General features: G+C 49.1%; 1 protein-coding gene across 1 annotated transcript in view; it reads left to right on the forward strand.

The window, feature by feature from the left end:
- PDZD2 (PDZ domain containing 2) overlaps positions 1-12,485 on the forward strand; it is a 156,747-nt gene that overhangs the window by 93,156 nt on the left and 51,106 nt on the right. Inside the window, exons 4-5 of the mRNA XM_026038145.1 lie at positions 11,240-11,382; positions 12,035-12,167. Of these exons, the coding sequence (XP_025893930.1) occupies positions 11,240-11,382; positions 12,035-12,167 (276 nt within the window). The remainder of the gene's footprint in view (positions 1-11,239; positions 11,383-12,034; positions 12,168-12,485) is intronic.

A 12,485-nucleotide genomic window follows, 5' to 3' on the forward strand; every position in this document is an offset into this window, starting at 1 on the left:
GGTTTGGCTTTTAAGACAACAAAGCTGGTAATTAAATTGATAATACAGCAGCACGAGCGTACGTCGTGTCACTAAATTGTGTTAAACGAAGGTGTGTTATTAAYGTGTCCTGAATTGGCGAGCCTGGGTACTAGTGCATTATGCTGCTGGTGGTTTCAAATATAAAATATAGAAGAGAAGCTGAAGCCAAAAAAAAAAAAAAGAAAAAAAGAAAAAGTGTGGTCCAAAGGAGACGTAACTGAGAAAACCTGCTCTTCCCATCAGCCAGCCAAGTTTGATTTCACGGTGCAGCAGGGAGGGGAAGGTGCTTGTGGACCGGCCTGGAAATTTACAGGCTGTGAGACCTTTCCGAAGGAGCCTGTTAGCTTAAAAACGGTCCAGCCCTTCAGTGATTTGAAGGCTCTTCCAGTTTGAAAACTTCTTAAATCTGTTTAGAAGATGTTTAACTAAAGACATGTCATAAACGAAGATGATCTGAGTTTTTATGGGAAAATCAATATGCATGAAAAACGACGAAACTCTTGATCTAGAGCTGCTTTGTGCTGGTGTTATCTTGATGTTTTGAGCACTCAGTCCGAGAAGTAAATTAGTAAATTCAGAAAATATATTTGTGTGMGCTGTAAGTCCATAATAACATACATAATAAGTACATAATAACAAGTACATTAAGAGCTATCACGTGTCGATTTCTGGGCTGTCTCTTATGGAGCACTTTAGGAGACAAGGGCATTTAGCAAAATTGTTTCTCTTTCTCTTCTCCACTTGCTGCCTTGCTCAGAGGTATGACCTCTCTGTATGTCAATATTAATTTAATTGCATTTTTCTGACTTCTGGAGAAATTTGAATAGCTAGAGCCCAAATAGTATGTCTTGATCATCCTTTTCTTAGCAAAACTAAGCGGCCTTAATAAGCTTATCTCTGTAGCTTCTGTGTGGGACCCACTGTCAAAGGAATTAGTGGCTTCATTCTGTCTCTCAAAAGACAATGAATAAAATTTTTTAAATTATGTGAGTCCAATTTAAAGGGGAGAAGAGGAAAGGAAGGAATAAGGAAGCTTGGGAGCCTCAAGTCTCCCTTAAAGCTGTTTTCAAAGCGTGACCTGTCACTTAGGCATTTGAGATCCAGCTGTAGCAAGAACCTTTTGCAAACAGTTGCCACAACTGTTTCCGAAGCTGCAACCTGCTCCCAAGGGTGAGCCAAGGCTCTGGGAGCTGCCGGATGAGCCGTCCCGCCGGCCGGGCTGAGGCGCATGGCGGGAGCTGCTCCGTGCCCGCGCGGCGCCCGCGTCTCCGTGCGCTGCCCGTGCGATAACCAGCCCTGTGGGGCTCCTCGCGCCTCGGCAGCCACTGCGTGCCCTTCGGGACCGTCCCGGCCCGCTGCAGCGAGCTCGGGGGTGGATGGCAGTGGCAGGAAGGGTTTTGGAGAGGCAGCTCCGTGACCCACGCAGCTGCACGAGGGCCCCTTGTGCTAACACCCCTTCTGTTCCCTTTAGCTGCTTCCTTCCCCCTGCCCTGGGAAGCAGGTTGCAGAGCTACAGGAATGGAAATGTTGAAGCCAAAAAAGTCTCTCCCTTTTGAATTTGCCGCAGCGCAAGTTTAGGTCCAGATTGTTCAGTGTGAGCTCGGTGCAAGTCTCCAGCCACTCCCGTAGTGAACGGATGCGTCGGAGGGGCCGGGGCAGGAGGCTGGAGCGGCTGCAGCCGCGCAGCCTTTGCTCCCGGGGACTCCTCTGCCGTGAGCCGCGTGGTTCCCTCCCGCTTTAACCCTGGGTCCTGCTGAACYGGGAGCCGGATCGGGCAGTGTCTGTTGGACGAACCTCCAGGCTGGTTTGTGTGCGGGTTGGGCCCCCCGGCCTTGCTTTCATGCATCCGCTCTCCGTCAGTCTCTCCTGTGCTCTTGGCATTCTTACAGCTGYGTAGAAACAGATCTGCTGGGCTCTTTGCTGCTACACAGCCTCCATCAATGCTGTACCTGTCAATTAGCAGCCCATATTTAGTGTTTGAAGTTGTTTAAGTTATGCTGAAGTGTTTTGGGATGAACCTAAATGCCCCTTAAAACGTGCAGCTCCTGAGCAGGTTCCTTGTGTCTGTGTGCCAGGAAGGTGCTGGAGGCCTGGAAGCCAAGTGTGACCTTGGGAGGGACCCAGGCTGGTCTCGTAGGCGTCCTGTGTGGTGATTTAAAGCTCAGAGCCGGGGTAATGACCCATCACATCCTGGGGAGACTTGGGAGCTCCTATACAGCAGTCAAAGTTTACATCTTTGATGCAGCAGCTTGAAACAGGGTAATGTTTTGTGGGCTGGCAACTGTAAAAGCAGGGATGCAGAYGAGTGCGAGGGGCGGCTACTGGAGTTAGCTGAGAAACTATAAACGGAAGCAAACGGAGGGCAAGGGAGTTGCAGTTTTGTGGTTTCCCTGTGTTTAGTGATGAGGCAGAATTCATCAGTTTTGTTGTTTTGTTCCCAGTTGCTTTATCAGAGTGTTTTTGGAAGAGCTTTGGGCCACCGTCCTGCTCGTTCAGTCCCCGAGGAACATTGCRATGCTGTCTAGTACAGCTGGATGGATCAGAAGCAATAGATCAGAGTTACAAGCTCTGTGAGCACAGTTGCAACGGTGTCTAGAGCAGGTTTGGTCCTCGCTGACACGGACAGAGCAGCTGTCATGGCTGATGGCAGCAGCTGGGGTGGAGGTGACCATGTCAGAGCACAGGATGTGCAGGAGCAGCCACTTTCATTTCCTCCTGTCCCGAAGCCTTGGGAAGTCCCTAATGCACCAGGGATTAAACTAAAAGCAAAGTAACTTCCAGCATCCCCCTGAATGCTCTTGCTTTGCGGTAGGTTCTGGATTAATAAGGAGTTGAAATCCAGGTCCAAGTTGAGTCAACCTCTGTAAGCTACGTCAAGGAGATGGGGTAGAACAAGGAGGCTTCAATGGCAGAGAAAGGAGGATGAGAGAGGCTGGAGGGCTGTGCATTTCTCCCTGGGCTATTTTAYAGGATATAGGAGCTGAGCAGGGTGTGTGCACCACATCCGTGACATCCCGGAGTGCACTCGTGGTAGGAATCTCCTCCAGGAGGGAAGCAAGGCAGTGTTGGGTAGCGCCGTGAAACGCCTTCCCCGTGAGGTCAGCCTGCCGTGCACGGAAGGGAGGAGGGCTGGGGACAGCGAGGGGACGTCACTGCCCAGCCTCGCAGCCACATGGGACACATCTGATTTATAACGTGATACTCCAGGCCCTTGGATGGAAAGGGCTCCATGTTGTCAACCCCAAATATTTAGGGGTGAGTTACAGCTGCCAGAACCGCCTGTTTGGCCAATTCTGCTCCCTTGATAGCCCAGCTGGGCCTGTCTTACGTAGACCACGACTCTTTTGAGATGTGTGAGTGTATACACAGGTGCACAGCGATGTGCACGGCCATAAAAGCCCTGTCAGGTCTTTGCAAACGGCCCTCCCCTTTGTGCCCTCTTAATTGAAATGTGCCTGACTTCAGTTTATCAAGAACTGTCATCCGGGTTCTCTCCCATTGCTGCCTTTTTATTAAGAAAGGGCTCGTCTCATGCCATGGTTGGCTTTGTAGAGTAAATATTGGCTATAGAAAGCCAATATTTACCAGTTAGCATTGCTAAATGCCAGACGTACCTTGATTTTTGTTAATGAAAACATTCCTTATCTTGCCGAGCAGAAAAGCGGAGCTTGTGGCACACTACAGGAATCAGAAATCGAGGCTCAAAATAATGCACTTGCTTTAAGGATTTTGCCTTTTTTAAGCATGATGAGAAAATACAACTTTTCTTATCAATTTGTATTACCAAAATGCAAACCCTGCTCCGAGCAACGTACTTACAAATGTAAATATTCACAGCTCCTTTGAAGCTAGTGGGGCTAAAATGATTTACATCAGCTTTTTTTGGCAATCTAAACGACGAGGATTATTTCATCAGAGCTATTATGGGCTTTTATATGATACATGTTTAGATAGGGATAACTCTGGGTTTAGCTTTTATTGTGGACACCTTGAGATGTGCAGCAACCTTCCTCGGAGTCTGTTCTTTGGTCTTTTTATCTCGTGTCTTTGCTTCCAGCTTTCATTAACAGGAATCCTGGGGCTGCCTCCTGCCTCGAAGCTCTCATGTGCTCCGTGATGAGGATCCCTCATCTCGGGAACATCCGTGATGTTCCCTGCTCGGACCTCACCTGGGCCCTCAGCTCTCGCTGGGACAAGGACTGTCTGTTACCTGTGTTGTGCAGCACCGAGACCCCTTGGCCTTGATTTTGCTTGGAGATTTAGGAGTGCTTTTAGGTATCTGATACTGATACTAAAAATTATGATTTGCTGCCAGTGCTGGTCCACCTTGTCCTGTAACAGCAGCTGTCGCAACTTCCTGGGATAAGTCTCGCTTGCTCCCAAAAGCCGGTTTTGCCCTTGCTGTGATTCAAGCAGTAGCCGTGGTAACTATAGACTTCAATTTCAAATGATAATCTGCCCTTTTTACTTTGTTTCTATATTGAATTTTCCAAAGGGGCAGGGGAGTGTCCTGGGAGAAGATAACCTGGTGATGGCTGGGTTGCAATGAGCGCGTTGTAGCGGGTCTCGCTCTTGGAGTGAGCTGCCGGCCAAGGCAGGACCCACGCGGCTGCCAGCCTTGCAGCCCCTGGGGGCTCGGCTCGTTACAGTAAAAGATAAATGAGAGGTCCCCCTCTTCCAAACATATTTCCCACCTGCTAAAAGTGTTTCTTCATCTTGCACGTGCTATTAATGATGCAGAAAGTCCACCAGTGGAATGCAGGAGGCTCCAATGTTCTGCACTCCGTGAGGGATGGTTATATTTTTCTTTTTAGAAACTTCAAACCTTCTAACTAAACGTTCCCAATAGCCTGAATGCAAACACATTGACTTTTAAAAACCTGTGCTTTCTGGGGGCAGATTTCTGTACTTAAGCTCCCCCGGGTCAGGGACAGTACGAAATCCATTGGCTGCTCCTGAATTAAAGCTTCAGTGAAAGGCAGGAGGCACCGTCCAGATGGTGATGGCTCAAGATGACAAATGACTCCAGCAGATTTTTATAAGAGGTGATTATGCCGTTCAGGTGCTTGCAAGGACTGATAGAAGGTTGAAAGCGCTTGCCAAGGGAATGATGGCAAGAAATCCCTGGAGAGGGATTCCCGGAGGTTGCTCGGTATTGAGTAGCAGGGTTTCCATCCCCTCCCCTRTGATGCCTGTTAATTATTTATTAATCCTCTTGGGTTTTAATGGTGYGTGTGCTTGGTTAGACAGGGGAATGTTGTTACCTCTAACTGTTCATTAGTCTTCATCTTCTGGGGCTCTTGTCTCCCTTTTGCCTTTAAGGAATGAGCACCAAGTGCCTGGGAGTTGTCCTAGGAAGTCGCTCCGTTTGGGTGGTCAGCAGGGGCCGCCTGGCCGTGGTGGTGATGCGCGGGGTGGTCGCGGTGACACCAGGGCTGTGGAGACTGAACCATTGCAGGGGCAACCCGGGCAGTTCTCACSGAACCTGCTAGGGTTTCTTTCTTTATCTCCCTCTTTTGATCGATGCGGGAGATGCTGTGAGGCCAAGAGTGGCTTGAATCCCGTGCACGGAGAAAGCCTGCACTGCCTCGCTGCTAGCACTGCTGAGTGTGAGAAACGCTGTAGGCAGCAGGAAAGCGCAAACCTCCTGTCCAGGAATATTATATATTGGAATATAATCTACTTAGACAAGAATTTAGCTTTTTAGTTTCCTGCTTTTAATTGTTTGGGAGTTGTTTAGCTTGCTTACAGCTATGAAAGCAAGACCTGAGACAGCAGAAAGTAGGAGCCCTGCTGCGAGATGAATCTTGAAAATATCCTAGTAATATTGGGTGAAAAAAGTGCCCCTTATCCACTAATAAAGTAACTGCTTTGCTAAGAAAATGGGGAAAAAAAAGATTTTTGACTTGATTTTATGGTAGTCATTTGTGGTAGTATCTACCATGTGAAGAGCAATGGCTCTTGACTGTATCTTGAGAGTGACACATTTGAGTTGATCGTCTGCAATCTGATGGTGCAAGTTGATTTGCTGCTCACTGCTGCATCTCTGCCATGCACCTGCTTGGGAATGGGGGGACACACTGGGGAGGAGGCRGGATTGACCCAAGGCAGAGCTGCTGCCCTTTGGCCTTGCTGGGAGAAGCGCCCTGAAGTTGTGGGACACCCATGAAAGGCKCAAGGGGACAGGTCCCTGCGTGCAGTCCCTTGGCTGCATGTTTCTGTATGGGAAATATTCCCACCCTGTTCCAGCATGCTGGCTGCCTGCTCATGCCAAACCTAGGGTGCTCATTTGCTTTAACGTGTGAATCTTTTTTTTCCATCTTAAGTGTCCAGTTTCCAAAAGGCGCCTTGTGGGCAGTGAAGAGGACCCGGCCCTTTGCGGCTGCTGTCCTGGATAAAACCCGTGAGATGCCCAAGTGGGAACGAGCCCCTGCGGAGGGGCACTGAGCGCCCCTGGGCAAGGCCAGCGGAGCGTCCTGCCTGCAGCACTAGGGCCTGTCCCAGTCCGTGTGGGGCTGCAGGCACCGCACCATGGCAGGGATTGCTGGTGTTCTCATCGGTGCTTTTATTCAAAATCTATTGCTTTTTTTTTTTTTTTTTTTTTTGAAAAACAAAAGGCCCTGCTGAGTTGCTGCTGTGACAGAAAGCGCTTTTTGTAGACAACTCTTTTACATTTTCCCTTCTCCTGTCTGGCTTTTTAACTGCTTCGTGTGTTTCTGTTTTCCATTTGTTTACACCTTGCTCCTGCCAAGCTTTTCTCTAATATAAGATTTCAAAGCAATTTTCCCTTTGTGAATATACAGATTTGCAGCTTCTCGAGCGCTGCACAGTCAAGAATCAGTCAAGCCCCTTTAAACTCCCCTGCAATTAGCTGGTAAAAGAAGGCGGGGGGAGAAGAATGGTTCTGACATATTTATTTTTTGCATACTTAGAGGAAAAAYGGTGCTTTTTGTTTTATTAATGAGGTGCTTATGAAATGGAGCGTTTGATGGGGCAGGCCTCACGCGGGCCTCCCTTCTGRGCCGCTTTAGCTCATTCCAGATGTGGACTCGCTCGGAGCAGGGGCTGCCTGATCTCCAAGGGTTGCATGGTGGAGAAAGACGGTCTGCAGTCGAAACGACCCACTGTGTTCTCTGCTCTTGCCTGCGGTCTGTTACATAAGATGACCCTTTTTGTCTTTTCGCCTGTGATTAATCCAAGTAGAATATTCATGCTGTCTTAAAAGCGTTTTAATGATTTGCACTTTGAAGTTTATCAGCTGCCAGTGGAAAAATCTGATGCAAAATGCTGCCTGCCTGCAAGAGCCAGGCTAGGAAAAGGGTTGAGTCACGTAAGGATGATGCAGCTGGAGAGCAGGAGCAGCTGCTCCAACTGCTACTGGGGTTCGCTCGCGCTGTGGGAGCCCCGGCGGACGTCAGCAACATGGATCTGGATACAAACCCAGACCTCAAAGAGGTCACCTGGTCACATCTCCTTCTCGGAGACCAGCTCAGACAAATTGTTGTCCGCTGTTGTTCCTCCCACCAGGGGAATCTGCAGCCCCTCGATGCAGGCAGATCTGATGCTGTTTTGGAGATGAGCAAAGTCCAAAGCCATGGATCTGAGCAGAGTTAAAAGTCGCTTATGAGTAATGTAAATGTTCACCTGGGGAACAAACTTTGGCTTCTCCTTCCTTTGGTTGTCCCCAAGCAAGCCTGGATGTCTCCCTGAGGATGCATCTCAGCCACACCGCGGGTGAATTGCTTGAACCTCAATGGCTTGTGGCACAAACGGGCCCTTCTGCATTTACTGTCTCTCCTCGTGGTCAAGTGTSCTTGTTGTGACACTGTTGTGTCAGTTAAGGGCAGGTTTGGGCTGATCCCCTTGTTCTTGAGGGCCGGGGCAGAGCTGCAGAGGGGGCACCTGCCTAGACCTGGGCTGCAGCAGCTGCTTTGCCTCTCTGTCCTCACCAAGGGTGTCTGGAGCTCCAAATACCTGACCCCATGAAAGGCTCCTTGGCCTGTCCCTTTGCCGTGCGCATGAAACGCTTTTCCAGAGAGAGCCTTGGGGCCTGTGCACAGATTTATTGCGTTCTTTAGAAATGAAGTTACAAGAATTATTCAGAGTGAATGGGAAAAAAAATCTKCCGTTAATAGGGATATAAAACTGGCAGCAGCCAAGTAGCAACCAGGATTGCGCAGCCCGTCGGAGGAGGCTGCCCAGTAGTTAAACACATCCCGCCCGGAGCGGGGCTTAGGCCGGCTCTGGGGACAGGGACATCAGACCTGCAGACTGCCACTTCTAACTACGTTCGGAGTTTCCCCGGTGTATTAGAAGTCTCCAGAGCTGTATGAATACATCAGGATCCTAGTTTTCATTTAAAGCCTAAGTGTGCTTGTAGGCCCTTTGGAAGGCTTGAAAATATGATCCATATAGAATTTTCTTAAATTAAAGACATAAAGTGAGTCACTCTTCCTTATTTATTTATTTTTAAGTGTTTGTGCTGCTGAAGCACTGGGAATCTCCAGTGACTCCAGGAAGCTGCATTTCAGTAAAAAATGAAATGCGTGGACAAGTCCCTGCACTGGAGCGTCGCTGTTAAGGCTTTGCTGTGATGGAGCCRCAGATGTGTGCTCAGTATGACAGAGGTTGCTGCCCCATATGGAGGGATGGGGATTCAGCCCAGTGTCCTCATTCTTCTGGGAAACATCCAGCAGAGATGAGGAAGCTGCTTCTAAAAGTGTTCGTCTCTTAAGAGCTTGGCACGGGGTGCCTCAAGGYGGGGTGTGTATTGGGGACGGGTTGCTCACTCACTTTGCAACAGCACCAGTGCTTAAATAAGGAGCTATGAATGTTTTATCACGAGGAAGGCAACAACAGTGAAGTGATCTGATTTCCAGGCAAGGTTGAATTGCTCATTCCAGGGAAATGCATATAGATGACCAGGGGGAGCTCGAGCCATGGCCTTTCCTTTTCTTTTGTTAAACAGTATGTGAACATGTCATCTCAAAGCTGAAAGATACGAATGAGATACATACTTGGGCATGTGCTGGATTATTTTGCTGCCGTTAGTGTGGCTGAATTCTGCCCCTAAGAAATGCCTCATTTTGCAAGGGCTTTGGATTTTGATGGGATCTCAAGGGGAATAAAACAGTCCTTGTGTTAAGAGCAGCAGAGCCTTGGAATTGGCTGCCGTTGAGAGTTTTGCCAGGTAAATGAATATTTGCGTGTGGTCAGTTCAGAATAGCTGTGATTTTTGTTTGCTTTTTGCCTTTTCCCTGTGCAGGGCAGTTTGAGGAATGAGAGCGGGCGCTGCACGTCATTGAGCACTTTGGGAAGCACAATTTGATGGCCACGTTGCTGGGCTGTACTAGAGGGGGTACTTTGAAACTCAAARCTGCACCCTGTGAGGAGACCAGTTTGCCATCGTTTTGTCCCGGTCCTCATTTGGAGGAGGGAGGAGGGCTGTATTTCTCTGTTACACTCCTATTAGGAGTGCAAGGCACTTTATAGCAATTAAGGCTCTTTGGAGTGCCCTCGTGTTGCAGCTGAGTTCTGCTTTATGTGTCAATAAATACAGTTGACTCCTGGCCCCACATTTAACAAGGTGCTTCGTGTATCACTTTCATTTATCTCAAGRCATTCTCTGTCCTAACATGCCCTGTTAATCAACGGGAGACTTTTATTATCAGTGCGTTTAGGATCCCAGTTAAACCTGTTAGGATATTGCTCATCTGCTTGGCTTTCAAGTGAACAAATTACCCACAGGTGGCTGTGTTTTCAGGCCCAAACTTTTGGGTTACCCCTTAAGACGCTGGGTTTGTTTTTCCTGTTTCTCCTACCTCTGGTCTAGCGGCTGTATAACGTCAGTCCTTTATCATTTTCCTCTTAGATATTGATGTAAATACTGTCCTCTTTGTTCCTGTATCTGAAAAGCTCACCTGGCATTGTATTTAAATGTCTTGGCATAGGRCCCCAGTGATCACGTTAAAGAAGAAATCACATTTTTTCTCAGTTAATAAAAGCTCTGATGGAAAAAGAAAACCAAAAACATTGGCTTTTAGTCTGCAAGTTGTCACCAGCCTTAGATCCCTGATCTACCCAGCAGTTCCCTCCCAGTGATGTGCACCGTTGGACGTGCAGTTCTCAGCAGCCTCCCTCCTTGGGCGCTTGTGTGCGGCAGGAGCAGCTCGTGTGCGCAGAGCAGGGCCAGCCAGAAACAGCTGCCCAGGCAGACGAGCCCGAGTTGAGGGGCTTCAGCCAGTGGCCTAAAGAAGAAACCCCAATTGTGCATTTTCCTGCGTCTTCCAAGCTTGAAAACTGGAGATTTTCTAATAATTTTGGTACCCTGRTTCTTCCCTTCTCACTGAGAGAGCCCTAGCAATTGCCTACTGCAGCTTGCTGGCTTGCTTGTTTTTCTCTTCCTAATTTTGTTCTGCTAATACCTGCTACACTTGTGTTTCTTTGGGCCTGTTCTTCCAGCCTATGCTCAAAGCTACTTTTGTTTTGTATTTTGTATAACATCAAAGTTTGTAAAGCACTTTTGGGAGAATATTTATGATCAATTTAAATAAAAATAAAGGTGTCCTAAATGCAAAATATTACCTTGCTTCTATTTAAAAGTTACCGTGTGGTTTTATTATTTTGGATTGGTGCAACAGGGGAGTATTTGATGGGTTGCTGGTGTTTCCTTTCCTGTGTCTCMAATCCTGCAGGCCTCTCTCACGAGGCCGCGGCTGTCCCCGGATGCCACTTGAGGCTCCGCTACGAAGGCCGCAGCGATTCCTTGGTGTTTGGGTCTCTCTTGAACAGCCTTCTGCTCTTCCACCACCTGTTTACACGGCTCCTGCTGATCCCGCCTTTCCTCTCAGGGGCATTTGGGCAAGTTGGAGGCTGCTGGTTGCTGCTGGAAGGACCAGGGRGCAGCGAGCAGCGGCTCCACGTAGCTCAGAGCAGCCCTGCAAGGAAACCTCCGCGTGCTGAACTAACCCGCGCTGCCTCCTCCTTTCTGCCTCCTGCGCTCGGCCCACAGATAACAACTCGCCAGGGCCGTGCAGCTCGTGCTCTGCAGGTGCTTGGCATCGGGCAGGAGGGCTGGCAGCCTGCAACTAGCTCCCTGCCGYAGCCTCCAGGCCTCACCTGCACCCCTGCGCCTCTGCCCTAAACCTGCAGGCGCTTTCAGGAGCCTCCCTTACTGTCTGAATGCAAATTCAAGGAYTCTCTGCACCTTTTCTGCCAGCGAGAAGGCTGCCGGATATGGAAGATGCACATACTGAAGGGGACGGACGGGCTGGGGATCCAGATAACGGGAGGCAGAGGGTCGAAGCGATCCCCTCACAGCATCATCGTCACGCACGTGGAGGAAGGCGGCCCTGCGCACAGGTGAGGTGACACCAGGTCCTCTGCCAAGCTGTGTTGCGTGTGATTGAGCACCGGTTGCCATCGTGGTTAGCTGAACTCAAGTGACAAACTGGGGAAATTTGCCCTGCTGCTGCAGAAATCATTGCCCTTGTTAGCACAGAGACTATGAGACTTTTAAGCTAAAAGATGGGTTTTGTGATTGTGCCCTTCCAGCACATCTAATCCAACGTATAAAAAGATCAAACAGATACTTTCATTACTCGTCTGTAGTGATTTCTCTGAAGGGCAGCGCAGTGGGTCCCTGGCTGACTATGGTTGCCTTGTTGCCACTAACCACTTGGTGACAGCGCCTGGAAAGTAACCTAATGTTTAGGGTCTGTGGGAAAGGGCACCTGGGAAGGTGTGAGGGGCACTTGCTCCCAGATGGAAAGGGGAACAGCTCCACTTATAACACATTTCTAAGTGATTTGCTGTGGAGCCCCTTCTGAGCACCTTTCTCTGATCCTCCCACTTTCCACCCTCCGGGCGAATAACGTGGCCAAAAGCGATTTGAGTTCAGCTTCACCCGAGCCGCATTTTTTGCATGTCTCTGCACACCAACATATGCTGTCAAAGTACAGCCTCAGCAGAAGATCCTCTTCTGTAGCTCAGCGTTCCTGCCTTGTTTCCATAGGGACGGCAGATTGACAYCGGGAGACGAGCTCCTCATGATCAACGGGCAGTCCCTGGTTGGGCTTTCCCACCAGGAGGCTGTGGCCCTTCTTCGCTCTGCAGCTGGCCTGGTGCAGCTGGTGGTAGCTAGCAAGGTACGTTCCCTAAATCCTCCTGCTTTCCCTTGGTTTTCCCCGGAATAGCCATTTAAAAGGGGCCGTGCATGCGCTGTATATAAAGGGCAGGTTTTTAATAGCTCTGCGACGAGGCTACGCGCACACGTTTGCGCCTCTAAGTTTAACACGCCGCTGTTGCAAAATGTGGCAGTGGCTGCATTAGATCCGTGGCAAATGAGCAAGATGTAGGCCAAGTTAGTCAGTCATTTGCTTGTATTGTCGCAGCAGGGCTGTGTGCAAATGAGCCTGTATTTATTCATGCAGAGATTGCTTAAGTTCTGGCCAAAAACATTTTCT

This window comes from Nothoprocta perdicaria, unplaced genomic scaffold (genome assembly GCF_003342845.1).
Source record: "Nothoprocta perdicaria isolate Ctin4 unplaced genomic scaffold, notPer1 scaffold_1, whole genome shotgun sequence".
Taxonomy (NCBI): Eukaryota; Metazoa; Chordata; class Aves; order Tinamiformes; family Tinamidae; genus Nothoprocta; species Nothoprocta perdicaria.